We start from the raw sequence: 23300 nt of genomic DNA, 5'->3' as shown, positions 1-23300 counted from the left end.
GGTCCATGGACAAACTTTTTTTTTTTTTCACCATTGTATGTTTATATTCTGTGTCCCGGAGGGAAAACATCACCAGCCTTCAGACTCTGATTATTAGCAGTGTTTTTTTTTAAGTGTCCTCTTTACAGAGATGCATTTAAATGTTGAAAGTGAATGGACTTGAAGGAAATGAACTGTCTCTCTTGTTCCCTGCTGTGTCACCAGCACCTCAAACAAGGCCTGGCACAGAGTGGGTGCTCAGGAAGGATTTGTTGGAGGAAGGGAGGAAAGGGGGAGCAAAGGAAGAAAACAGCACCGAGGGAGTCACAGAGATGCTGGGCAGGGTCTCGCGTCCATCAGTGAGATCATTCCTCCTCCAAAAAGCAGGCCTGCCACAGCCCCTAGGGGGCAAGTGATGAAGGAAGTGGGGTCTCCCCTCCTTCTTCCATTGCCCAATGAAAACCTCAGACCTTAGAGGCTCGTCTCCCCATTTGTAGAGCACTTACCCTGGGCCAGACGCTGTGGGAAGAAGTTTGCTTGTATTTCTGACATTGGTAATAGTCATGATGATGGTGGGGGTAATGAGAGCTAACATTTCTCAAGTGCTCCAGGTGCCCGGGACCATCCTAAGTACTTTATGGTTTATCACTTGATTAATTACCGTAGCCCTATGAGCTAATACTATCACATCCCCGTTTTACCAATGAGAATACTGAGGCCCCACGAGGTGAGGTGGTTTGCCCAAGGCCCCGCAGCCCATCAGGGACAAAATTCACACTCAGTCTAAGGCTGTTTCTGCTGTTGTATACAGAGATTCCTGGGGAAGGGGAAGGCAGAGGGCACAGAAAATGGGGTGGGGGATGTACCCAGTTTTCTTCAGAGTAGATGAATACCTTCTACCTTCAAGAAGGAAGTTGGGGAAGAGGCCCTGGCTGGAGAGAAAATGGGGATGGAAGTCAAAGAAGGAAAAAGAGGATGGAGTCCTTTGTGAGAATGTCCTCCCCATCTTTCGGAGGCTTTCAGGGATGGAGGACTGGTCCCCCACCTCTGTGACAGGTTTAGGGGCGGGCAGTGGGCAAGGCAAGAGGCTGCCTCTGTGAGCCCAGGGAAGAAAGTGAATTCAGGGGGGTCAGAATGATTGATGGGAAGGCACTCTGGGGGGCTAATTACCTAATAGGTTTAATGGTCTGATGAGGCAAGTTTAAGTGGATTGCCTTGGGCTCAGGGCAACCCCTTCATCCTGGACCCCCTCCCCATGCCTGCGAAGCCACATCCAGCTCCTTGGCCCTGTACCCCCATCTTAACACATCAGGGAGCCTGGAACCTTCAATCTTAAGGGATCAGGCAGATATGGGCAGGGCTCCCGGCCCCCCGCCCTGCCCCCGCTTTTACCAGAACAGTTTCTCTTTTATCTGCTCTGTGTGTTGGAGTTTCATGTGAGACATTGAAAATAGGTTTCCTTTGCTTAAAAGAAAAAAAATTTTTTTAAACCACTGGGGGATGTTTTAAGACTTAAGCTTTGGAAGCAGAGTGGCCTGGCTCCTCCCTTCCTTTCCCCAGTGTTTATTGCATGCCTACTGTGTGCTGGGCACTTCTGTGATACATTGTTCTGAAGGCATGAAACAAACAGAAGGGGATCCATCTCCTCCTCAGGGTTCAAGGAAAGCTTCCAATAAGAAGCATCATTTGAGTGGGGACCTGAAGGACAAGAGGAATTCACTGGGGGAGGGGAGTTCCAAGCAAAAGGAATGTGCAAAGGCCCTGAGGTGCGCGGGACGAGGGAACGTTTAAGGAACAAAGAGGAAGTATGTCTGATGCACATAGAGGAAGATGAGGACGTGAAACTAGAAAGAAGTTCAGGGCCAAATCACAGAGGCTCTTATACTGAGAAGGCTCCAGAATTTGAATTTCTACCCTATGAGAACTTAGGGGCAACAGTTGGGTTAGAAGGTGGGAGAGGTGAGGCATGAGCCTTGAGTGCATTAACAAAGCGCTTTACACAGGACCAAGAAAATTGGTCCCTAACAAAGAATGGCAGAGTCCCACAAGTGACCAGTGGCACCACCTCACCACTCCTAGGTCTTGGAGACTGTCCTTGAGTGCACTGGTCTTCAGCCACCAGCATCGGAAGGTGCTAAGTGAAAGCCAAGAGTGAAGCAGAATTGCATTGGAATCTCAAACCAGTGAATTTCTTGGTGCCCTTGGGCAGCTGACCTTGGGCTGGTGCCTTCACCGCCTCCGTGCCTCAGTTTCCTCCTACGTAAAAATGGAGCTCATTATACCCCCCTCATGGGGAGTTGTAGGGAATGGTTGAGGTCAAACTTGCAAAGCACTCAGCACAGGACGGGGTCCATATTAAGTGCTAAGAACATCTCTGGATATTCTCCTCTGGATCCCTCCTCACCCCCCCTCGATGGTTCCACAAGTCAGCCTGCCACCACCTCCTGCCTCATGAACATCAGAGGGATCTTCTGGAAACCTAAGTCAGATCCCACCCCTCCTCTGCTCCAGAGCCATCTCTGGTTCCCCTGGTTCCCATCTCACTTGGAGTAAAAACCAAAGACCTCAATGTGACTACCACCACCTCTCTCAGCCCGCATCCCCTTCCACTCTCCACCTCTCTTCCTCAGCCCCAGCTACATGGGCTACCTCACCTTCCCTCGCACAACTCAGGCACAATCCCACCCCAGGGCCTTTGCACTTGCTATCCCACAGATCCTCATGGTTCCATTCCCACCTCCACAGCCTGGAAACAATCAGTTATAAGGGTCCAGAGCCTGGACTCTAAAGCCAGGTTACAAAGTACTTCTTTCATAGCATCAGTGTGAAAATGAAAAGAACTAGTATTTGTGTAGTACTTGGAACAGAGTCTAGTGTATGCTAGGTTCTGTACAAGTGTTTTTAAACAAAGAATGCCACATTCTTGGGGAGGGCTTTCCTGGCCACTGGATCTAACACTGCAGCTCCTACAACCCCCCTTCCCTTCTCCTGCCCCTTTTTGTTTTCCTGGTGCTGACCACCATCCAACATAAAACATACTGTCTGTCTCCCCCCCTCTAGAAGAATGTAGCTGTGTGAGCTCTTGGCTGAATCACTGAAACTCTCTCGGCCTTATTTGCCTCATTTGCCTGTGAAATCAGGGAGTTTGTCTGTTTTCCTCACGGCTGTTTCACTAAAACAGTGCCAAGCGTGTGGTAGCAGGTGCTCAGTAACTATTCGTGGAATGAATGAATGAATGAGCGAGTGAATGAATGAAGATCATTATTTGTATTATTCTCCCTGCTGCTATTCTCATGGCCATTGCTCCTGTATGTTCCTGTGATGCCAGTGGTTTCCTATGCCCACACCATGCCGAAGGTGGAGACCCCTTCCCCTGCCTCCCTTACCTCCCCTCCCCGTGTGCCCCTGCAGAGGAAGGAGAATACTTCCTGAAGGTGCTGATACCCAGCTACGCGGCAGGCTCCATCATTGGCAAGGGCGGGCAGACCATCGTGCAGCTGCAGAAGGAGACAGGAGCCACCATCAAGCTCTCTAAGTCCAAAGACTTCTATCCGGGTGAGCCCTGGCCCAGGACTCTGCCCTTGGCCTCCTGCCCCTCCCACCTGGGCCCTGGATAAGGGAGAAGAGCTGCCCTTGGGGCAGTGATAGTGATGGGGGGCCTCCCCTCCTCCTAAGGGGACAGAGCTGCCCTCAGCCCCAGGGGCCAGGCCTGAGCAGATGGGGGTGGGGGCAGGGCAAGACAATGGGTCTGCTGCATATTCATGAGCTCATTTGCATGATGTGCTGGCAGATGTGCCCCTTCCCACACACCTGCCCCTTTGGGTCAGTTGGAGTTGCTGGAGGGGGGTGGGCAGGGAGGCAGGTGTCAGGGTGTCCCTTGGGGTTGGGGGGCCCGCCAGCCGTGTTGCATACTCCCCCACACATACTTCTTTCCCCCCACTCTTGCCGTTTGAATTTCTCTGTTACCCCATCCTGCCCAGTTTGAGTCTCGCTGGTTTTCTCTGTCGTTCTTCCTATGTCTCTCTCATTCTGTTTCTGACTTTTTCATCTCTTGTTCCCTGAGTCTCTGTTCCCATCCGCCTCTCTCTGGCTCCTCCTGCTCTTCTTGATGCTTCTAACTCTCTGATTCTGTTTGGATGTCCCCACCCCTCGTCCCTATCCATCTGTCCTGTCCTTCTCTGCTTTTCCTCCTCCCTCTTACCCCCTTCTTGTCTCCCCCCCCCCGCCCCATCTTTGCCTTCCCTCCACCTCTTATAGTCTCACGTTTTTCTTTCTCTTGCTCCTTAACTCTCTGTGGTCAGTCATCCACTCAACCAATATTCAGTAGCACCCCCTCAATGATCTGTTGGATTGCCCCTCATTTCTTCCTGACTCTACTCACCCACCTCTCCATTCATGTTTCCTTCCCGGTCTCAGCCCTCACGTGCTTTTTCTTTCCTTCCTCCAAACCCAACCCCTTTTCTGCCTCTCCTCCAGCTTGCTCTCTCCCCACAACCACAACATTTCCAAGGCCCCTCCACTCCCTCTACTGCCCCCCTGCGTTATCTGTCACCCCCTCCATCTCCCCCTCCCAAGACCAGTGCCTGAGCTTGGACATCTAGGGATGTCCCCCAGAGAAGGCCCCCAGAATCGCATCTTTGGTCCAGAGCTGATTCTAGTTCATCCTTAATCCCCTTGGATTTTTTAGGTCAAACACCAGAGCTGGAGCTCAGGGTCAGGACACATTCATATTCTCCCTCTCTCTCCCTCCTCCCTCCACCTGCCCTGCCTCCCATCTCACTAAGCAGCTTTGGCAAGAGGTTTAGAGAACTGTCCAGGGAACCAGGCACACCCCCCACCTCGCTTTCCTCTTCCACCCTGGCCCAGTTTCCCCCATATGACCCCTAGGCCATAAGATACGAATAAGACCTCTGCTTGGGGCATTTATCCGAGGACACTTGGTTCCTTAAGCCTGGATCACATTCTGTGACATGAGACACATCATCTCCGCCCAACTCAGTGACACACCCCACAGGCCAGGCAGCTGAGAACCCAGAGGATGGGACAGTCATTGGCTTTCTTGGGTCAAATACTGTTCAAACAAGCAACGTGAGCCAGCATTTCTCTCCAGCCCCAGGACATGTGTCCGGCGCCCCCTCCCCACTGCTGACGTGGAATTTCCAGATCATATGGCTTGTGCCACCTCAGAGATGCGGGACATGGCCCCCTACATCCTAGTCCTGCTCCTAGGACTTCCCAGGACCCACAGGAACACAAGAAATGAAGGTGCTACTGCTTGAAAGGAAGAGCATATTTTCCTCTGCTCCTGGCTAACACCCTTTCATTCATTTATTCAACCTACGTTCTCTGAGCACCTGTTCTGTGGACAGAGATGAGCACATAGCAGTGATTGACATATCCCCCACTTTCCCTCACAGATCTCACAGCCCAGTAGGGAAGACAGGCTGAACACCAGCAATGATCCAGCGTGGTCAGGGCTAGGAAGGGGAAGCCCAGAGGATGGTGGCAGCCCAGACGGGGCACCTGACCCAGCCTGGAAAGGTCAGGGAGGGCTTCCTGGAGGAGGGGCCCGGAACAATAAGTAAGAGTGAGCTAGATAAAAGCAGGGAAGAGTACTCCAGGAAGATGAACTTGCATGTTCAAAGGCTGGAGGGGGAGTTTGTTCACTGTGACTGAAACATACAGAACAGATGAGAAATGACAATGGAGAGACACACAGACAGATGGACACACACGTGCACTCACACTGCACTTGTGTCTACTGCGTGAAACAAAAACCTACCCGACCCTTAACCCCAAGAGAGGGGCAGAGCACAAAGGGTGCCCCCTCCTTGGCACAGGAAAAGCCAAGTTCCAGACTCTATCCTTCCATATCATTCGTGGAGAAACTGAGACCCAGAAAGAAGAAGGCATCTGCCCAAAGCCACGCACACAGACTTCCATACATTCACTCCGACACCGTAGTGATTCCAAACTCCTTCTGACTTTGAGCATCTGCCTGAAGCTCTGTCCCCCAAAGAAAAGTACAGACACACACTTTTTAAAAAAAATTTATTGATTTATCATATATTGCTTTAAAGTACAAAATCTTAAGTGACTACTTAATAAATCCATACATACTCTTTTTTACGATCAAAAATACAATAGCAAAAATGAAGTTGTCTCCCAACACACACACAAGCACACACAAGAGTTTCTACCCCCCAAATTGAGCACAGGGTGGCTCCGGGGTTAGAAGTCCAGACTCTGAAGCCAGACACCTGGGTGTGAATCCAGGAACTTTCATTACTGTCTGAGTGAACTCAGACAGATCCCAAACCTTTTCTGTGTCCTTAGCAGTAAATCGAGAATAATAATATTGCCTACCTCCTACATTAAGTGCACAAATATATTCAAAGTGCTTAGAATAGTGCCTAACACTTGGTATTTTGTAAGCACCAGCTGTCATTATTGGACACTCTTTCAGGGACTAAGCAAGCCCCCCAAAGCCCTCGTGGACCCCACTAGAGAACTACAAAGGGTGGGAAATCCCAGACTCCTAGAGCTGGAAGGGAGCCTCGCAGAAATGGAGAGCGGAGCCACTCCAGCCAGACTCTCCCTAGGGCCACCCCGCCCCCCCCCCAGTTCCCACCCTGACCCACACCCTTTCCTATTTACACCCAGACGGAGGCAGCCTGCACGCTGACTCACCCTTGGCTCAGACCAGTCCATTGTTCTGGGGTCGGGGGGAATCAGTGAGGAACAGTGACCCAGAGGAGATGGAGGATGTCAACCACCCAAGTGCCCCCAAGACAGTGACACTCGGACACATGGCGAGACTGGCCCACCAGGCTGAGATGGCCAGAGAGGGGTCAAGGTAGTGGCACCACTATGCTGTGGTAGAATGCCCACAGGAGACTGGACCCTTACCCCCAAATGTCCCAGACACTCAGGCACATGGAGCCTGGCACACACTCAAGACCTTTTACAGACCCAGGGAGCTAACTGGTCCCTGCAGGCAGAGTCCCACCCAGAGAGAGACACAGACACCCACTCCACACACCAAACACGTGCAGCTCAGCCAGGCATGCACACTGTCACACCAGCCGGTCACGGTAGAGCCGTCTTTGTCTGGCTGTAACGCATACACCCAGACACACACACACACACACACACACACACACACACATCAGTCCTCCTGTCATGCTGACCCTTGAGTCTGCCTGTCGGTCTCCCTCTCTCTTTCTCACATTGACACACACCAGTGATAGAGTCTTGTCTGTCTGTCTGTCTCCTACACACAGACTCACGCACATATACACACATACCACACACCAGTCATCCAAACCGTCTTTTGAACACCAAAAGGTGTCTGGTTGTCTCTTTTCTGCCAACACTCACGCTGACATCCGGTCTCAAAGTGATATTCATTCATTATACAGCCCCAGTGCTGCTTCATGGGTCTCTTTGTTTCTTTCTATCAAACTCTCCTGTACAAGCAGCTTGGTCTCACAAACAGTACATACATAACCTTGAACATCACAGTGACACCCAAAGTCTTTCCCGTGTGCAAGATTGCACAATCTTTACTGGATTCACTGTGTCATGTTGTCTGTTGACATCTCAGTCTCTCCCAGGCTTTCTCTTATGCACATATGCAAATAAAGATAATTTAGCCAGTCCTGCCCAGGTATACACATGCATGGAAACGCGTGCATACACACACACACACACACACACACACACATGACTCACCCAAACAGTCTCACAGATGTATTCACACTGGTCAGAGTGTCCCCCAGAGCCTCTGTCCCACACACATATATCCCAACATCACCCAGAGTTGGCTTCTTTTCACCCCACTGCCTCCCTACCTTTAGTATACACACACACACACACACACACACACACACACACACACACAGTAAGGATGCTTAGGTTAAAACCATAGCCAAAATCTAGACAATCTCCAGCAAAGGCATCCACCCCACCCTCCTTTCTCCATCCCTGAGTCCCTACCCTTCCACAAGTTGCCTCTGCTCTCCCCTGTCCACACCCGTGCCCTCCCCCACCCTTCAGCCCTCCATCTGGTGGGTCCAGGCGGGCACTCTGGCCTCTCTTCTGTCTTCCCCATCCCCCAGCCCTTCCCCATCCTCTCCAAAAGCCCAGAGGCCTTCGCTGCAGGCTTTCAGAGGTTGCCACGGCAACGGGGCTTCGTCCCTCGTCCCCCTGGGGGTGGGCTGAGGACCCGGCCATCCAGACCGATAAGGGGGTTCCAGTTACTGTGGCAACCGTTGCAGGCCTGAGCTCCCGGCTTCTGGGGGTGGGGGGGGAGTGAGTGAATGGTTGCCAGGGCAACCGGGAGCCGGCAAGGACTGGGAAGAGGCAGCTGAGCCCAGTCTCCCCTGCCCAGGGCTGCTGTGGGCATCGCAAAGCGCTTAAGTATCATTCTTCCATCCCCTGGGGTTGTTTTGGGGGAGGGACACGAAGTGCAGATTATAAAACAGGCATTCCACTCACTTTCCCAGCTACCCACCATGGCCTGGGAGCCCATGCCAGCTCCCCAGGCTTACCATGTGACCTGGGCCCAGTCAGGTCCACTTTTTGGATCTAGGTTTTCTCTTTCCATTAAATGGGGCCCGTCTCCCAGGAATCTTCCCATTCCTGTGTGATGAGGGTGCCCTCTCTCTCCCTTGCTCAACAGGAACCACAGAACGAGTATGCCTGGTACAGGGCACAGCAGAGGCCTTGAATGCTGTGCACAGCTTTATTGCTGAGAAGGTCCGAGAAATCCCACAAGCAATGACCAAGCCTGAGGTGGTCAACATCCTTCAACCCCAAACCACGATGAACCCTGACAGAGCCAAGCAGGTCAGCAGGGGCAAAGACTGGGTTTCTGTAAAGCCGGTGAGGTTCGGGAGAAGACACTTCTCCCATATCACTGGATTACTGTGGGAGTTGAATGGGATAAGGCCGATAAGACGTTTGCCAATCAAATACGTGGTAGTAGTTAGTCGTATTATTAGGGAGTCAGCCTAGGGACTCCAAACCTCTTAGAGTGGGCTTCATGCAGAGAGAGAGTGAAGGTCTGGGAGACTTTGCCCTGGACCACCCTCTACGCCCCCCTCCCATCTTATCCCAACTTCTTGGGATTCTCTAGACCTTCTTCTTCCTTCCACCTCATCCCGTCGTCTCCTAGAGCAACCTGCCTCCCACTTCCGGTTCTCACCGGAAGTGACTTCATTGACAGCCCATCCACATCCAGAAGAGTTTAGAAATGGCCTCATACTCCCTCTCTCCATTAATTATTGTATGGGATAGCCACCATTTTGAAGAAATGGTGTTTTGCTAGCGAGGGAGGGGGCAGGTCCCTCTCCTACACAGGCCTCTCTAGGAGGGATGGAAGGAGGAGGACAGCGCCGCTTGGTTGCCTCAGTTACGGGGAAGCGGTGGCGTAGGGGCTTGGTACGGAGCGGACCAATCACTACTCCGGCCTCTCTGGTTGCCATGACCACGGTGCTCGCGGGCAGGTGGGCTTGCTGCAAAGCCCCTGGCTTGGCCCTGGATGGGTAGGAGGCGGAGGGGAGGGGAACTGCGTACACTCCCCGTGTTCTCTCCCCTTCCCCACTCCCATGTACTTGCACACACGATGCAGAGGGGCGAGAGCCCCTGGCAGGAGGACAGGCCACTTGTGAGGGCTCCTTAGGGTCTGCCTAGAAGCAAAGACGAGAGAGAGAGAGAGACCCTCGGTAAAAGGAATCTGGAATTCTTGGGAATTCTTGTTACTCTGAGATGGGAGAAACCACCGACCTGAGTTCCCCCAAATTCCTGGGGATACGGTGGGCGGAAAGCCCTGGAAGAATGCTGCCAAGCGGATCATTCCCAAAAAAGACTTGGGGCTCGGGGCTTGGAGCGCGGCTGCTGTCCTTGGTGCTGAAGCGGCTCTGCCAGGTCTCTCCCGAATCCCTTCCCACCAGCAGGCCACACCGTTTACACGGTGGCAAGGATATTGCCTCTTCCCTCTGCCTTGGTCACGGCCACAAAGAGCTCAGAGTTCATGAAGGGTTTGCACGTGTTTCAGGGAAGATGGGGTCAGCACCATCTGCACCCGATCCTTTCACCCTACCCCCTAATCCACAGGAACTCTGAGATAGTGGAATCAAAAGTTTATAGAACCAGGATTTTTCCTCTCCTTATTTATTACTTAGGGGGCTCTAAAGAATGAAAGAGATAATGGCTAAAGGCTCAGGCTCTGGAGTCAGATGATGAGTTGAATCTTACTCTGATAACTCTTCTTTACCTGTGCGACCTTGAACAAGTGACTTGATTTCTCCATGCCTCATTTTTCTCATCTGCAAAATGAGATTCATTATGATACCTACTTAAGGGCAGTGATCAGTGTTCACTGATGTTGAAAAAGCGCTTAGCCTGTATGCCTAATTCATAGAAAGTTCTAAAAAAATGTTAGCTGCTTATATTATTATGGGATTTTTAAGTAAGAAAACAGGTCTACTCTCTTTCTACATTGGACTTGCTGTGTTACTCTGGGTTCCTTTCCCTTCTGTAAGCCTCAGTTTCCTTTCTTTACAGTGTGGAAGCTGGGCCAAATCAGGGATTATAAATTGAAATGCCTCCAAGATTCAGCAAGGGAACATAAAGAATTGAGGACTCTGGCCTCATCAGAGAGATATAATGCGACTCAAATCTTGCCCTTTGGGAATGTAGACAAAGTGTTGCCACATCTTACAAAATTTTCAGAAGAAGCCAGAAACATGTGAAATCAACTGATTTTCAAAGGTTGGCTCTGTCTTAAAACCACTATGTGGCTGTGGGCTGCCTGTGGCCTGAGGACCACCAGTTTGCCACCTCTGGGCTAGACTGGTGGTTCTCAGCCCTGGCTGGTATCTGAATCATATAGGCAGCTTAGAATGCAGATTCCTGGGTCCCAGCCCAGAGCCACTGAATCCGAATTTCTGGGGTGAAGCCTTGGGAATCTGAACAGAGATTCCGGACTGGGATCAGATCCTGGCTCTATTACTCACTGTCTGTGTGACCTTGAGCAAGTTACTTAACCTCTCTTGCCTCTGTTTTCCAAGCCATAAAATGCGATAATAATAGTGCCTGCCTCTTCTTGTAGGGTAGTGACTATATGAAAGTGTTTACCAAAGTGTCTGGCAAATGGAAGCACTGTTAGCTGTATAATTATTATTATATTATGACTATTTGAAAATCTCCACAGACTTGCAAATCATGGGGAGAGATGTGCTCTGAGGTCTTTTGGGCCCTAAAACTCCTACAATTCTATGGCTCTGTGATTTCAAGATTCTCGACGTACATTATTCTAAGACTCCACTGTTCTGACTGACATCCTGGCACTCCAGGATTCTATGAAACTGCACCTGTGATGTTTCTAAGATGCTGTGGGTCTACCACCTGGGCCTATCATGAAGACAGTTAACCATTTGCTGAGGGCTTCCCATGTGCCAGGCACTCTAGTCATTCACTATTCCCAATGGTTGTATGGAGTAGCTGTGGTTACATCCGTGTTGGAGGAGAGGAAACAAGGTGCAGAAAGGTGAAGGCATTTGCTCTTACCATTTCTTGGTGAACAGTTACTTCATCCTTCCTTTTTCCCTCTGAAATGCTGTATCATACTAAATACCTCTTGACTCTTAGGTCTGGTTTCATATATTCTGTTCTATCCTCTTGACTTGGACTTTTTTTCTGATGATTTTTTTTTTGCATATATAAATTGAGATATAATTCACGTGTTGTACAGTTCACCATTTTAAAGTATACCATTTAGTGGTGTTTAGTATATTCACAAAGTCATGCATCGATCACCTAATGTAATTCCAAAACGTTTTCGCCAGTCCAAAAAGAAGCCCCATATTACGCTTTGGCAGTCACTGTCCATTCTCCCGGCTCCCCCTCCCTGTCCCAACCACTAACCTACTTTTGGTGTTTATGGATTTGCCTATTCTGGATGTTTTATATAAATTGAATGACATAATACATGGCCTTTTGTGTCTGGCTTCTTTCCCTTAGCAAACTGCTTTCAAGATTAATCCATATCGTAACATATATCAAAACTTCATTCCTTTTTATGGCCAAATAATATTACGGATATACCACACTTTGGCCATCAGTTGATAGTCATCTGGGCTCTTTCTTCTGAGCTATTATGAAGAATGCTGCTATGAACATATGTGTGGGTATGGTTTTCAGTTCTTTGGACTATATACCTAGGGATGGAATTGGGTCAGATGATATGTCTAACTGCTTGAAGAACCATCAGACTACTTTGCAAAGCACCTGTACCACAGATGTGAGATTTAAATCCAGGTCTGCCCATTCGGGTGACAATGACGACAACCATTTCTTGAGTATCTACTAGGAGCACATATGACCTGTACCCTCCCATGGCACCCTATGCTTAGCACATCGTAGGTGCTCAGCAAATGTCGCTTGTTTGAATAAATGGATGATGATATGCCCGTAAGGGCCAAGCAGAAACATAACTAAGGGGCACTAGCCCCTGAATCAAGCTCATCATTTCATGAATGATCTCAGTTCGGCTTCACAATAATTCTGTGGAGGAGAGATGGATATCCCCATTTTATTTTTATTTTTTTTAAAGATGTTATTTATTTATTTGACAGAGAGAGAGACAGCCAGCAAGAGAGGGAACACAAGCGGGGGGAGTGGGAAAGGAAGAAGCAGGCTCCCAGTGGAGCAGGGGGCCCGAAGCGGGGCTCGATCCCAGGACAGCGGGATCACGCCCTGAGCCAAAGGCAGACGTTTAACCACTGAGCCATTCAGGCACCCCTGATATCCCCATTTTATAGATGAGAAAACTGAGTCTCAAAGAGGTTAGGTCCCTTGCCCAGCATTAATGGTGGAGCCAGGATTTCGAACCTGGGCAAGTGAGCAAGTGTCTCCAGAGTCCAAGGCAACTTTTCAGGGATTCGTATGGACAGACTGCAAACTAGTGGTCTGGCTACTACACAGTAATTCCAGTAGTTCGTAGACCTTTTGAAGAGGTAGCCAATAGATAAAAACTAAAGTGCCTCCCATTTTATAAATCAGAATGTCCAATTAATCTAGAAAACTCAGAGCAGGCTGAGTTTGTGTAGGCAAATGCACAGCACCCTACTTCCCCACCTCCGCACACTCACACCACCACCACCACCAGGTGAGATAACCAGGTCACCTCCATGCAGTCCCATTCCTGCTTGGTCCTGTGGGCACATCACCGTTCCTTCTTCCATCCATCCATTCATTCACACGCTCTTTGCTGAATGCATACCAGGCATTCCCCTAGGCACCAAGAACCCAGCAGTAAACAGTACAGACAGAAATCTCTACCCTTGTGGATCTTACATTCTTTCACGGGGAAACCGAAAAACAAGCAAGTGAGTAAGTAAATGTGAGAGAGTGAAAAGTGCTATGATGAAAAATAAAGCAGAAAAAAGGGGGGGAAAGAGTCCTGATCCATTTGAAAATAAGTATAAACCTCATGACTCCTCACCCCCAAGTTCTTCAGCATGCCTCTCCCAAGACTAAGGACGTGTCCTATATTGTTACGTTACTGTTATCACACCTACAAAAATTAACACCAATTCCATGCCATTAGTCAATAAAGAGTTCATATTCACATTGTCCCAAAATATCTTCTATGTCTATAAAGTATTTTTCTATCCAAGATTCAGTCAATATTCATGCATCGCATTGGGTTGTTATACCTCATTAGTCTCTTTTAATCTAGAATAGTCTACTATATATATATTTCTTAAGATTTTATTTTTTTAAAGTAATCCCTACACCCAACATGGGGCTCGAACTTACAACCCCGAGATCAAGAGTCACACACTCCGCTGACTGAGCCAGCCAGGCACCCTGTCTACTATACATTTTGAAGGTAGAGGCAATAGAATTGCTGATCGGATGTTGAGTGGGAGGGAAAGAGAGGACTCCTAGTGTTGAGCCTGAGAAGTGAAAGGGTGCATTTTCCATGTACTGGAATGAGGAAGACCCTGGTAGAAACACATTTGAGCAGATGAGGAGTTCCACTTTGCATTTTAAGTTTGAGGTGTCCATTCGACATCGTTCTAGAGATGTGAAGCTAGCAGTTGGGTACAAGTCTGGAGGTCTCTGTGCTAGGGACATAAAATAAGCAAATAAGGCCTCTCTGAGGAGGTGCACTTGTGCAAAGACCTGAACGATGAGAGAGGTGAGCCTCCTTTTCTGGGAAGGAGCATTCTAAGTGAGGGCATAGCAGGTGCAAAGGCCCTGAGTCCGGACCAAGCTTGGGACTTGGAGGAACAGCAGGGAGTCTAGTCTGCCTGCCATCGAGTCAGCAAGAGGGAAGGAGGGAAAAGTTGAAGGCAGATCAACAACGAACAGAGCAAGTAGAGCAGTGGTTCTCAGCCTTGTCAAACCCCGTGTCCTCTTTCCCCCACAAATATTTTCCCAGCCCGCTTACCTCTGAAATGACACATACACACACACACATACTCATTTCAGTACATGGAAAAGCATATCATGTAGATATATTACCTATCGAAATCTGTAAGATTTTTTTTTTTAAGATTTTATTTATTTGATAGAGATAGAGACAGCCAGCGAGAGAGGGAACACAAGCAGGGGGAGTGGGAGAGGAAGAAGCAGGCTCATAGCCGAGGAGCCTGATGTGGGGCTCGATCCCATAACGCCGGGATCACGCCCTGAGCCGAAGGCAGACACTTAACCGCTGTGCCACCCAGGCGCCCCCGAAATCTGTAAGATTTTAAAGTTTTATCGAGATGCTAATTCACACACATATAATTCACCTATTGAAAGCATGCAGTTCCAAGCTTTTATTATATTCAGAATTGTGCATCCAGGCCCACAATCAATTTTAGAACATTTCATCTCCTCAGAAAGAAATCTTGATCCCCTTCGCTATCACTCCTCAATCCCCACAGCTCAGCACCACCCCCCAGCCCTAAGCCACCACTAATCTACTTTCTGTCTCTATAGATTTCCCTGTTCTAAACATCCGTATAAATGGAATCCTACAATACGTGGTCTTTTGTGTCTGGCTTCATTCACACAGCGTGTTTTCTAGCTTCACCCATGTTGTAACCTGGATCAGTGCTTTGTTCATTTAAATTGATTGCCAAGGAATATTCCACTGTACGTATGTACATTTTCTTTCTCCCGTAAAACTCTTTTACATAAGGGAGTGATGTGGTATAAAACGAGATGCATTTTCGTAGATAAATGTTACAGATCACTACAGTAGAACTAAGGAACGAGTCAGCCGCTCACACCTAACATAGCCTGAGAGAGACAGAGACAAACACAGGATCCAGGGTGTCACATCGGAGATGTAAATAAGACACGTGGCATTACTACTGTTGTCATGGTTTTTTTTTTTAAAGATTTTATTTATTTATTCGACAGAGATAGAGACAGCCAGCGAGAGAGGGAACACAAGCAGGGGGAGTGGGAGAGGAAGAAGCAGGCTCCCAGCGGAGGAGCCTGATGTGGGGCTCGATCCCAGAACGCCGGGATCACGCCCTGAGCCGAAGGCAGACGCTTAACTGCTGTGCCACCCAGGCGCCCCCATGGTTTTTTTAAGTGATGAACCACTCTGGGTAAAGTTCAGAACAAAACAAAGTACAATCTTCCCTTCATTGGCCAGTTAGTCGCATCCCTGGAAATTTCAGCAGATCTTATGGATCGTGGGGTTCAGGTCTCGGCTCTGAGGTTTATAAACAGGCTTTTCACCAACATGAATGTCCGGGGAGTCACTCAAAAGCCATACGGGACCCAGACGGTTGTAAAGAACTGAGTCTCAGGTTGTGGGGTGTAAACATCCAAGGACCTGCCCACTGCATGCCGGCATCTGCACCCCCCAAGTCTCATGACAACCAAAAGCGCTCCCACAGATTTCCCAAACACCTCTGGGGTCTGGCTCAGGGGGCGAAGAGGAGAGTCAGGGGCTTCAGGGGTGGAACCCACTGGTCTGAGAGGACGTGGGAAGGATTGAGCAAGAGGAACTTACGGTAGAAGTATCCTTGGGTATGTGAAAGGAGAGAATTTTGGTTTTGAAATCTCCCCCTCCGCCACCCCCAGAATTAAGATGGATAGGATTTGCAGCGGCAAAGGATGGGCCTTTCTGGACCCGAGAAGGGGTCCTCTGTATTTAAGTGCCCAATTGCCTCCCTGCCTCCTGAGATGTAAGGTTTTCTATCTTCATTTTACAGATAGGACAAGTGCATTCGATTGCTTGGGGGCCCTAACAGCGTACCGCAGACCAGGTGGCCTAAGCAACAGAAATCCATTTTCTCACAGTTCCGGAGGCTAGAAGTCTGAGATCTGGGGCAGGGTTGGTTTCTTCCGAGGCCTCTCTCCTGGGCTTGGAGATGGTCGTCCCCTGCATTCTCACACCGTCATTCCTCTGTGTGTGCCTGTGTCCTAATCTCTTCTTCCTATAAGGACACCAGTCATATTGGATTAGGGCCCACCCCAATAACCTCACTTAAACTTCGTTGCCTCTTTAAAGACCCTCTCCAAATACAGTCATATCATGAGGTACTGGGGAGGCTTAGGACTTCAACATCTGAATGGGGGGGGCGGGGGGGGCATAACAAAAAGAGGTTAAGTGCAGTGACCTTGCCCCAGGAGGGGAAACACGATGGAGCTGGATTGCAGCTCCTCGGCACTCTGGGTAACCTTGGGGCAAGCCCCTTCATCTCCCAGGCCTCAAGTGGCTCCTTTGTCAAGTGAGACTTAATGACCCCTTTTCTGGGGCTGGGAGTCAGAGTCTTTAATGATCTAGAAGGCGTGAGCACCAATGTAAGCTGGGAGCACCCGCTGTCCTGGAGGGCACCTACTGGGTCAGCCATTAAGCCTTTAAGGTGCTGGATGAAAGGGAGGCCCTGGGGGTTCCAGGCGTATGGGACAAGGTGGCTGAGAGCCTACTGAGAGGACGTGGAGTACTAGCTCTTTTTTTTTTTTTAACCAACCAATGTGGAAGAATTTCACTATTTTATTTATTTTTTTTTAAAGATTTTATTTATTTATTCGACAGAGATAGAGACAGCCAGCGAGAGAGGGAACACAAGCAGGGGGAGTGGGAGAGGAAGAAGCAGGCTCCCAGTGGAGGAGCCTGATGTGGGGCTCCATCCCAGAACGCTGGGATCACGCCCCTAGCCGAAGGCAGACGCTTAACCGCTGTGCCACCCAGGCGCCCCGAATTTCACTATTTTAACAAGCAGTCCGACCATACCCGCGTCTATCAAGGGGCACAGCGGGCCTGATTTGGGACACGTGAGAGCGGGGGCGAATTAAGACGGCAAGCCCTAGCCTAATGCTACTGTTCGGTCCCCACCCACCATCCTAAAGACCCTCCCTCTCGCCCCACATGCAGGCCAAGCTGATCGTCCCCAACAGCACCGCGGGCCTCATCATCGGCAAGGGCGGCGCCACAGTGAAAGCCGTGATGGAACAGTCGGGTGCCTGGGTGCAGCTGTCGCAGAAGCCAGAGGGCATCAACCTTCAGGAGCGTGTGGTGACAGTCAGCGGCGAACCAGAGCAGGTGCACAAGGCCGTGAGCGCCATCGTGCAGAAGGTACAGGAAGACCCCCAGAGCAGCAGCTGCCTCAACATCAGCTACGCCAACGTGGCTGGCCCCGTGGCCAACTCCAACCCCACCGGCTCACCGTACGCCAGCCCGGCCGATGTGCTGCCCGCCGCTGCCGCTGCCTCGGCCGCGGCCGCCTCCGGTCTGCTGGGCCCCGCGGGGCTGGCGGGCGTGGGCGCCTTTCCGGCCGCCCTGCCGGCCTTCTCTGGCACCGACCTGCTGGCCATCAGCACGGCGCTTAACACGCTGGCCAGTTACGGCTACAACACCAACTCCCTCGGCCTGGGCCTCAACTCGGCCGCGGCCTCCGGGGTCCTGGCCGCCGTGGCCGCTGGTGCCAACCCCGCCGCTGCGGCCGCCGCCAACCTCCTGGCGTCCTACGCGGGGGAGGCCGGGGCCGGGCCAGCCGGAGGGGCCGCCCCGCCTCCGCCCCCGCCCCCCGGAGCCCTGGGGTCCTTCGCCTTGGCCGCAGCAGCCAACGGCTACCTCGGGGCCGGGGCGGGCGGCGGGGCGGGCGGCGGGGGTGGCCCGCTGGTGGCCGCCGCAGCTGCAGCCGGGGCCGCCGGGGGCTTCCTGACGGCAGAGAAGTTGGCAGCTGAGAGTGCCAAGGAGCTGGTGGAGATTGCGGTGCCTGAGAACCTGGTGGGGGCCATCCTGGGCAAAGGGGGCAAGACGTTGGTGGAGTACCAGGAGCTGACAGGCGCGCGCATCCAGATCTCCAAGAAGGGGGAGTTCCTGCCTGGCACGCGGAACCGGCGGGTCACCATCACGGGCAGCCCTGCGGCCACGCAAGCCGCTCAATACCTCATCAGCCAGCGGGTCACCTACGAGCAGGGAGTGAGGGCCTCAAACCCCCAGAAAGTGGGATGAGGCCTGTGGTGTGTGCTCCCACCCTCCTCCCGGCCCCTCTCCTCCTCTTCCTTCTCCTCCCCTCCCCCCACCCCAACTCCTGACCTCAGCTCGGGTGTAGTCCTGCTCCCTGTGGGATGGGGCTGGGGTAGGCCTGACTGCACCCCCCCCCTTCTGGTAGTCATAGGCAGGATTGAGCGATGGCTGGGGATGGGGCCCAGAAGCTCCCTCCCCAGCTCTGAACTGACCCCTTCTTCCTTCCTCCCTACGCTTGACTGGGCCGGCCCCTCCTCCCAGGGCCCGGGTCTGTGTGATATCTGTATATATTGCATTTTGTTGATTTTAATAGAAAACAAAGCGTTATTTTCTCTTTCTTTCCCTCCTTTTTTTTTTTCTTTTTCCTTTTTTCTTTTCTTCTCTTTTTTTCCCTTTTTTTTCATTTTTCTTTTCTTTTTTACTTTCTTTTTTTTTGGTAAGGATTTTTCCCCCTTTGTAAGTTTTTGTTTCCATATGGGAGGAGGGGAGGGAGCCTCTGGGCCACCTAGAATGAGGGGCCTCCCCCAAACAACACCCCACTTCTGCTGTCAGTTCCAGATCTGAGAGAAGGGATGGGAGTAGAGGTAGCAGAGGGGTCTGAGTTGAAATGGGGTATTTGGAGCAGGGACCCCAGAGTTCCCAGATTTTCTCAGCGACTCTACCCGCCCTTGGAGTTGCCCCTCCTAGGTGGGACTGTTCACTGTTTTGTTGTCAGGTCGTATAGGGGGAGGGGGTGCAGTGCTGCTGGGAATGAGGCCAGCTCTGGGATTGGTCCAGTCCTACGCGCAAGACTCTTGTGAGAGGCTTCGACAACTTCCCGTGGCATCTTCTATGGTTTTACCTAGAGTAATGGGAGTGAAGGTCCCTGTCGGGATGTCACTGAGTTAAGTACTTTCTGGGGTGCCGCTGACACTCCTTATGATGTCACGGGAAGTAGCTCCCCAGAGGTCACTTCCTGTGATGACAGGACAGATAGGCACTTCCTACGATGTCTCAATGGGCCTTCCTCGAAGGTTACTTCAGCGACATCGTGGGGGCATGTACTTCCTGTGGTATCTCCGGGTTATTTCCTGTGACGTCATTGGGATGGAGCATGCACTTCCTGAATTGGGCCATGGCCAGTCACTGACACTCCTTCTCCACCTGCACCCCTCTTTGGTGGGTCCTGGCCTGGGGGTCTGCCTAGGAGGAGAATAAGGGGTGGGACTTGGATCATATCTGGAGGACTCGAAGGAAAAAGACCCAGTATTGTCAGGGTCATCTCTATCCAAATACACCAAGTCTGTGAACTCACCTGGCAGGGAGGGGTGGGAGGTGGAGCTAGTGAAAACTGTTAAAGACCCCATTCCCACCCCCGCCTTTTGTGTGCATGCTTGTGTCTGCGTGGCTTTGTTCCATTGAGTCTGGTGAGCCAAACGTGCGGTGGCTCTGTCAGGCCATCATGACCCAGTGTCGAGTTCAGTGAGCCACGGTAGGGTCCCTTTGAGCCTGAATGCTTCGTGTGCTCTAATAGATTAGGTTGGCTTGTGGTTTTCAGCAAGCTGGAGTACTTTGGTAGTACTGGAGGGGTCAGAATGCTTTGGTGCTCTCGCCGTGGGCCCTGAGGAGCTAGAATGTTCTGATGGAGTCTGCCAAGCCAGGCAGCCCTGAGAGTTGGTTTGGGAGTGGCTCCCTGAGCACTGCGACTGTGGTCAGCTCTAAGGCCTTGTTGGCAGGCTGAGATTTCAGGGCCTGACAACCCTATGGACTTAGGATAGCTGAGACCCACCTCTACCCTCATCCATCTCCCCTTCCCCCTTGGAGACCACCTCCACTTTCTCCAACCCAAAGCAGGGCCCCCAGGTGCCCTGGTTCCATCATCAGCATCTCTGGGGGAGGGGCACCCCATGCCTACCCTCTCCCCCATTTGTCCCCCTCCTAGGTCTTCCAGACCCTTCTCTACTCCATGGCTTTGGGGGAATTAGGCCTCCTCGTCTCTCTCCCACAAAGGGAGAGAAGAAAAGCCAGAGACAATTCCCACCCCCAAAGCCTGGGAGACCCCTGCCCCTCGCTAGAGAGCCACCCCCAAATTAAAATGTGAAAATCCCTAGAAAGCAATAGCCTTCAAGGTACCTTGCACTGAATTTCCCACCCCGGCCCTTCCACCTGATGGGAGGCTGTAGCTTGGGCACTAGGGTGACTTTTTCCATGCCCTCTTCATCTCTAGGGTGGGGGGCAGGCCCCATTTCCCCATCCCCCATCTCCCATCGCTGCTGCCCCCACCCCTAATCTCCAGACTGAACCCAGATGGAGATTCGAGTGCCAAAACAATTCTTGATGTAACTTTGTACATATCTTCTGCAGGGGGGGGGGCCTCTTGGAGTTAGAGGTGGAGGTGGCCCTGTGGGCCACTGCTCCCCTCTGCCTCTCAGAAGACCCTATGGTATTTCACAGTATCTCCACCCACGGTGGGCATTGCAGTGTCTAGCTGGAATATCCCCCCTACAGCCCCCCAGGCCCCCATGAGGAGTGGAAGGAGCCAGGGAGAGGTAAAACACTGTCTGGGAGTGGGGAGGTGGGATTTGAAAGCACTCATTTGCATATCATTTGCATCCTCAGCTGCCCTGGTTTGTCAGATGCTTTCTATAGCCCCTTTCATGGGAGTCTGGGTCCCCATCAGCAGGACCCAGTACTCCTCTCACACAGACACGTCTCTGGAGGCTGGGCCTCCCGAAAAGTGTTCCCTTGGGGTATCTGTGTGACAACCCCCTCCCTATTCACATTTCTCGGGGACCCCCTACCCCACCAGCCAGGGCTATCTGAAAGGTAGTTTGCTAGCTCAGTGAGCTAGTTCACTCACCAGGCTGGTGAGTGGAGAGCCACATACCTTTCCCCATTTTTACCCTAGGAAACCCACTCTACCATCTTCCCCATCCCATGAAAGTCTCTTCTGCATTCTGACCTCAATCTTTTGTGCTGCAGTATGTCCAGAGGGGACATAGATGTGGGGTCAGGGATGGGGATCATTGAAAAACACACCGCCTCTTTCCCCCCCTTCCCTGTTAGCCAGTCAGATCTCAGAGACTCTGAGTGGCCTCCTTGCACCTGCTCTTCAGCACCCAGTAGGTGCTTAATAAGTGTTTGCTGCATTGAATTGTCTCCCCGTTCTTTCCCATTTGCCCTCCAGCTCCCAACATCTTCCTCCAGAGTCTCCCTCTCTCTCTCTTTCTCTCTTTTTCTTTCTTGGGCTCCCTATGGCTTTCTACTTTCTCTCTTGTGGCTCCCATTGTTACCTGTCCTGTCTCTATCTTTGTCTGTCTTTTCCCCTCTTCTCACCCCCTTAACTCTCTCTCCTCCCCCACCTTCCCATTGATTAAAAAAAGTGCCAAACTTCCTTGGAACTGAGCCGCTCTGGGGGGGAGGGAACCTCAGATAGAGGGGAGGAAATGGGACCACCTCTCTCTGGGGAGGCCCCTAAGAGGCATTGAAAAAGTCTGTGGACACTTAACTAAAATGGGTCCCCCTTCCTCACCCCTCCCACCCTGAGTTTTTCTTAGAATCTTTGTAAGAAAAAAAAAAAAAAGACAGAAAAAAACTCCCCTTCAACTAATCCCTAACCTTTGGATGCCCCAAATTCCACCAGCTGGGGAGAACCCCACTTGCCTCCTTCAGGCAAATCTGTAGAAATTGGGGAGGGGGGGAAGACAAGTTCGGCCCCTCTTCTCCTGGCCCCAGGGACGGTGCCACCTGGATTCCAGAGAAGGACCTCAAAGCACTTATGAGAAGAAGGGGTTCGATGTGCCAAATTCACCTCCTTCATCCCCCGTCTCAGGGGGCTCTGAGCCAACCTGCCCCAGCCACCTTCTGCCCTGTCCCAACCATCTCTCCATGGGCAAGGAGTCTTCACTGCAATAATTATTAGGGGATCAGAAGGTGAAGATCGTGCCATCTTTATCTGCCCTAATGCCTGCCCTGGACTTGTAGGTGGAGATTATTATGGGTACCCCAAGCAGAGTTCAGTAAGAGTCGACTTATAGACGGTTGGGGACCTATACTTGGAAGAATACGGTAGCACTTTTCTCTGAGTGGTATTTCTTCTCCCCCTTCTTAACCCCAAGTCCCTCGATATCCCCTTTCTGTTTCTCTTGCCTATTCCTCCATCCCACGCCCTCCTTATTTTGTTTCTGATTGGTGGCCTACTGTTCGGAAAGTGAGAGGATCCCCCTGCATTGATTATTGCTGTTGCAAGACGAGGATGTGAGGTCGTGATGCGCTGAGCGGTGGAAGAAGTATTAACTAAGAGTGGCGACGAGGGTGGCAATTTGGGCGTCCAGGCTGCTGACTGGGTGCACACCTCTCGCGACAGCCAGGCAGGCCTTCGCGCTGTTTGCCACGCACCTGCCCCCGCCGACTTGGAACTCCGAGGCCGGCTGTCGCGAAAGCCTGAACCGGATGTCACGACGGGGAGAACGGGATCGCGATGCCCAAGGTGGGGCCCTGAGGGCCGGGGACACAAGTTTACGGCTCTCGTGGAGTCGCGACACCCAGCCCTGCTATCCGATCCCTCGCCACTGCAGTCAGCTGTCTGGACGCCGTGGTGGAGGGGCTTGTCTCCGTGGCGCCGCTGCAGGTGTGTGTAAGGTCCGTCTCAGTGCCCTCTGCCAGTCGCGTTGGGGATTGGTGGGTGGCAGGGAGGGAGATGGGGAACGTCTGGGGGGGGGGGGTTGGGGGGGCTGCTAGTTTTTAACCCCTTCTCAGCCAGTCCAGGACACTCTTGTCTCCCAGAGATAATTGGGGGGGACCGCCTAATCCCCCTCCCCCACACCTTTCCTCCTCCCTACCCGCC

The 23300-nt window shown here is 51.5% G+C and overlaps 1 protein-coding gene across 1 annotated transcript in view; it reads left to right on the top strand.

Annotated features, from left to right (window-relative positions):
* NOVA2 (NOVA alternative splicing regulator 2) overlaps window positions 1-23076 on the top strand; it is a 28307-nt gene extending 5231 nt beyond the window's left edge. The window contains exons 2-4 of the mRNA XM_026482014.4: window positions 3391-3534; window positions 8663-8829; window positions 17378-23076. Coding sequence (XP_026337799.1) covers window positions 3391-3534; window positions 8663-8829; window positions 17378-18460 — 1394 coding nt within the window. The 3' untranslated portion in view covers window positions 18461-23076. The remainder of the gene's footprint in view (window positions 1-3390; window positions 3535-8662; window positions 8830-17377) is intronic.
* The last annotated feature ends 224 nt before the right edge of the window (window positions 23077-23300 follow it).

This window comes from Ursus arctos, unplaced genomic scaffold (assembly GCF_023065955.2).
Source record: "Ursus arctos isolate Adak ecotype North America unplaced genomic scaffold, UrsArc2.0 scaffold_19, whole genome shotgun sequence".
Classification (NCBI taxonomy): Eukaryota; Metazoa; Chordata; class Mammalia; order Carnivora; family Ursidae; genus Ursus; species Ursus arctos.
Note: the sequence above shows the minus strand (reverse complement) of the source record. Positions and strands in the feature narration are given on the sequence as shown.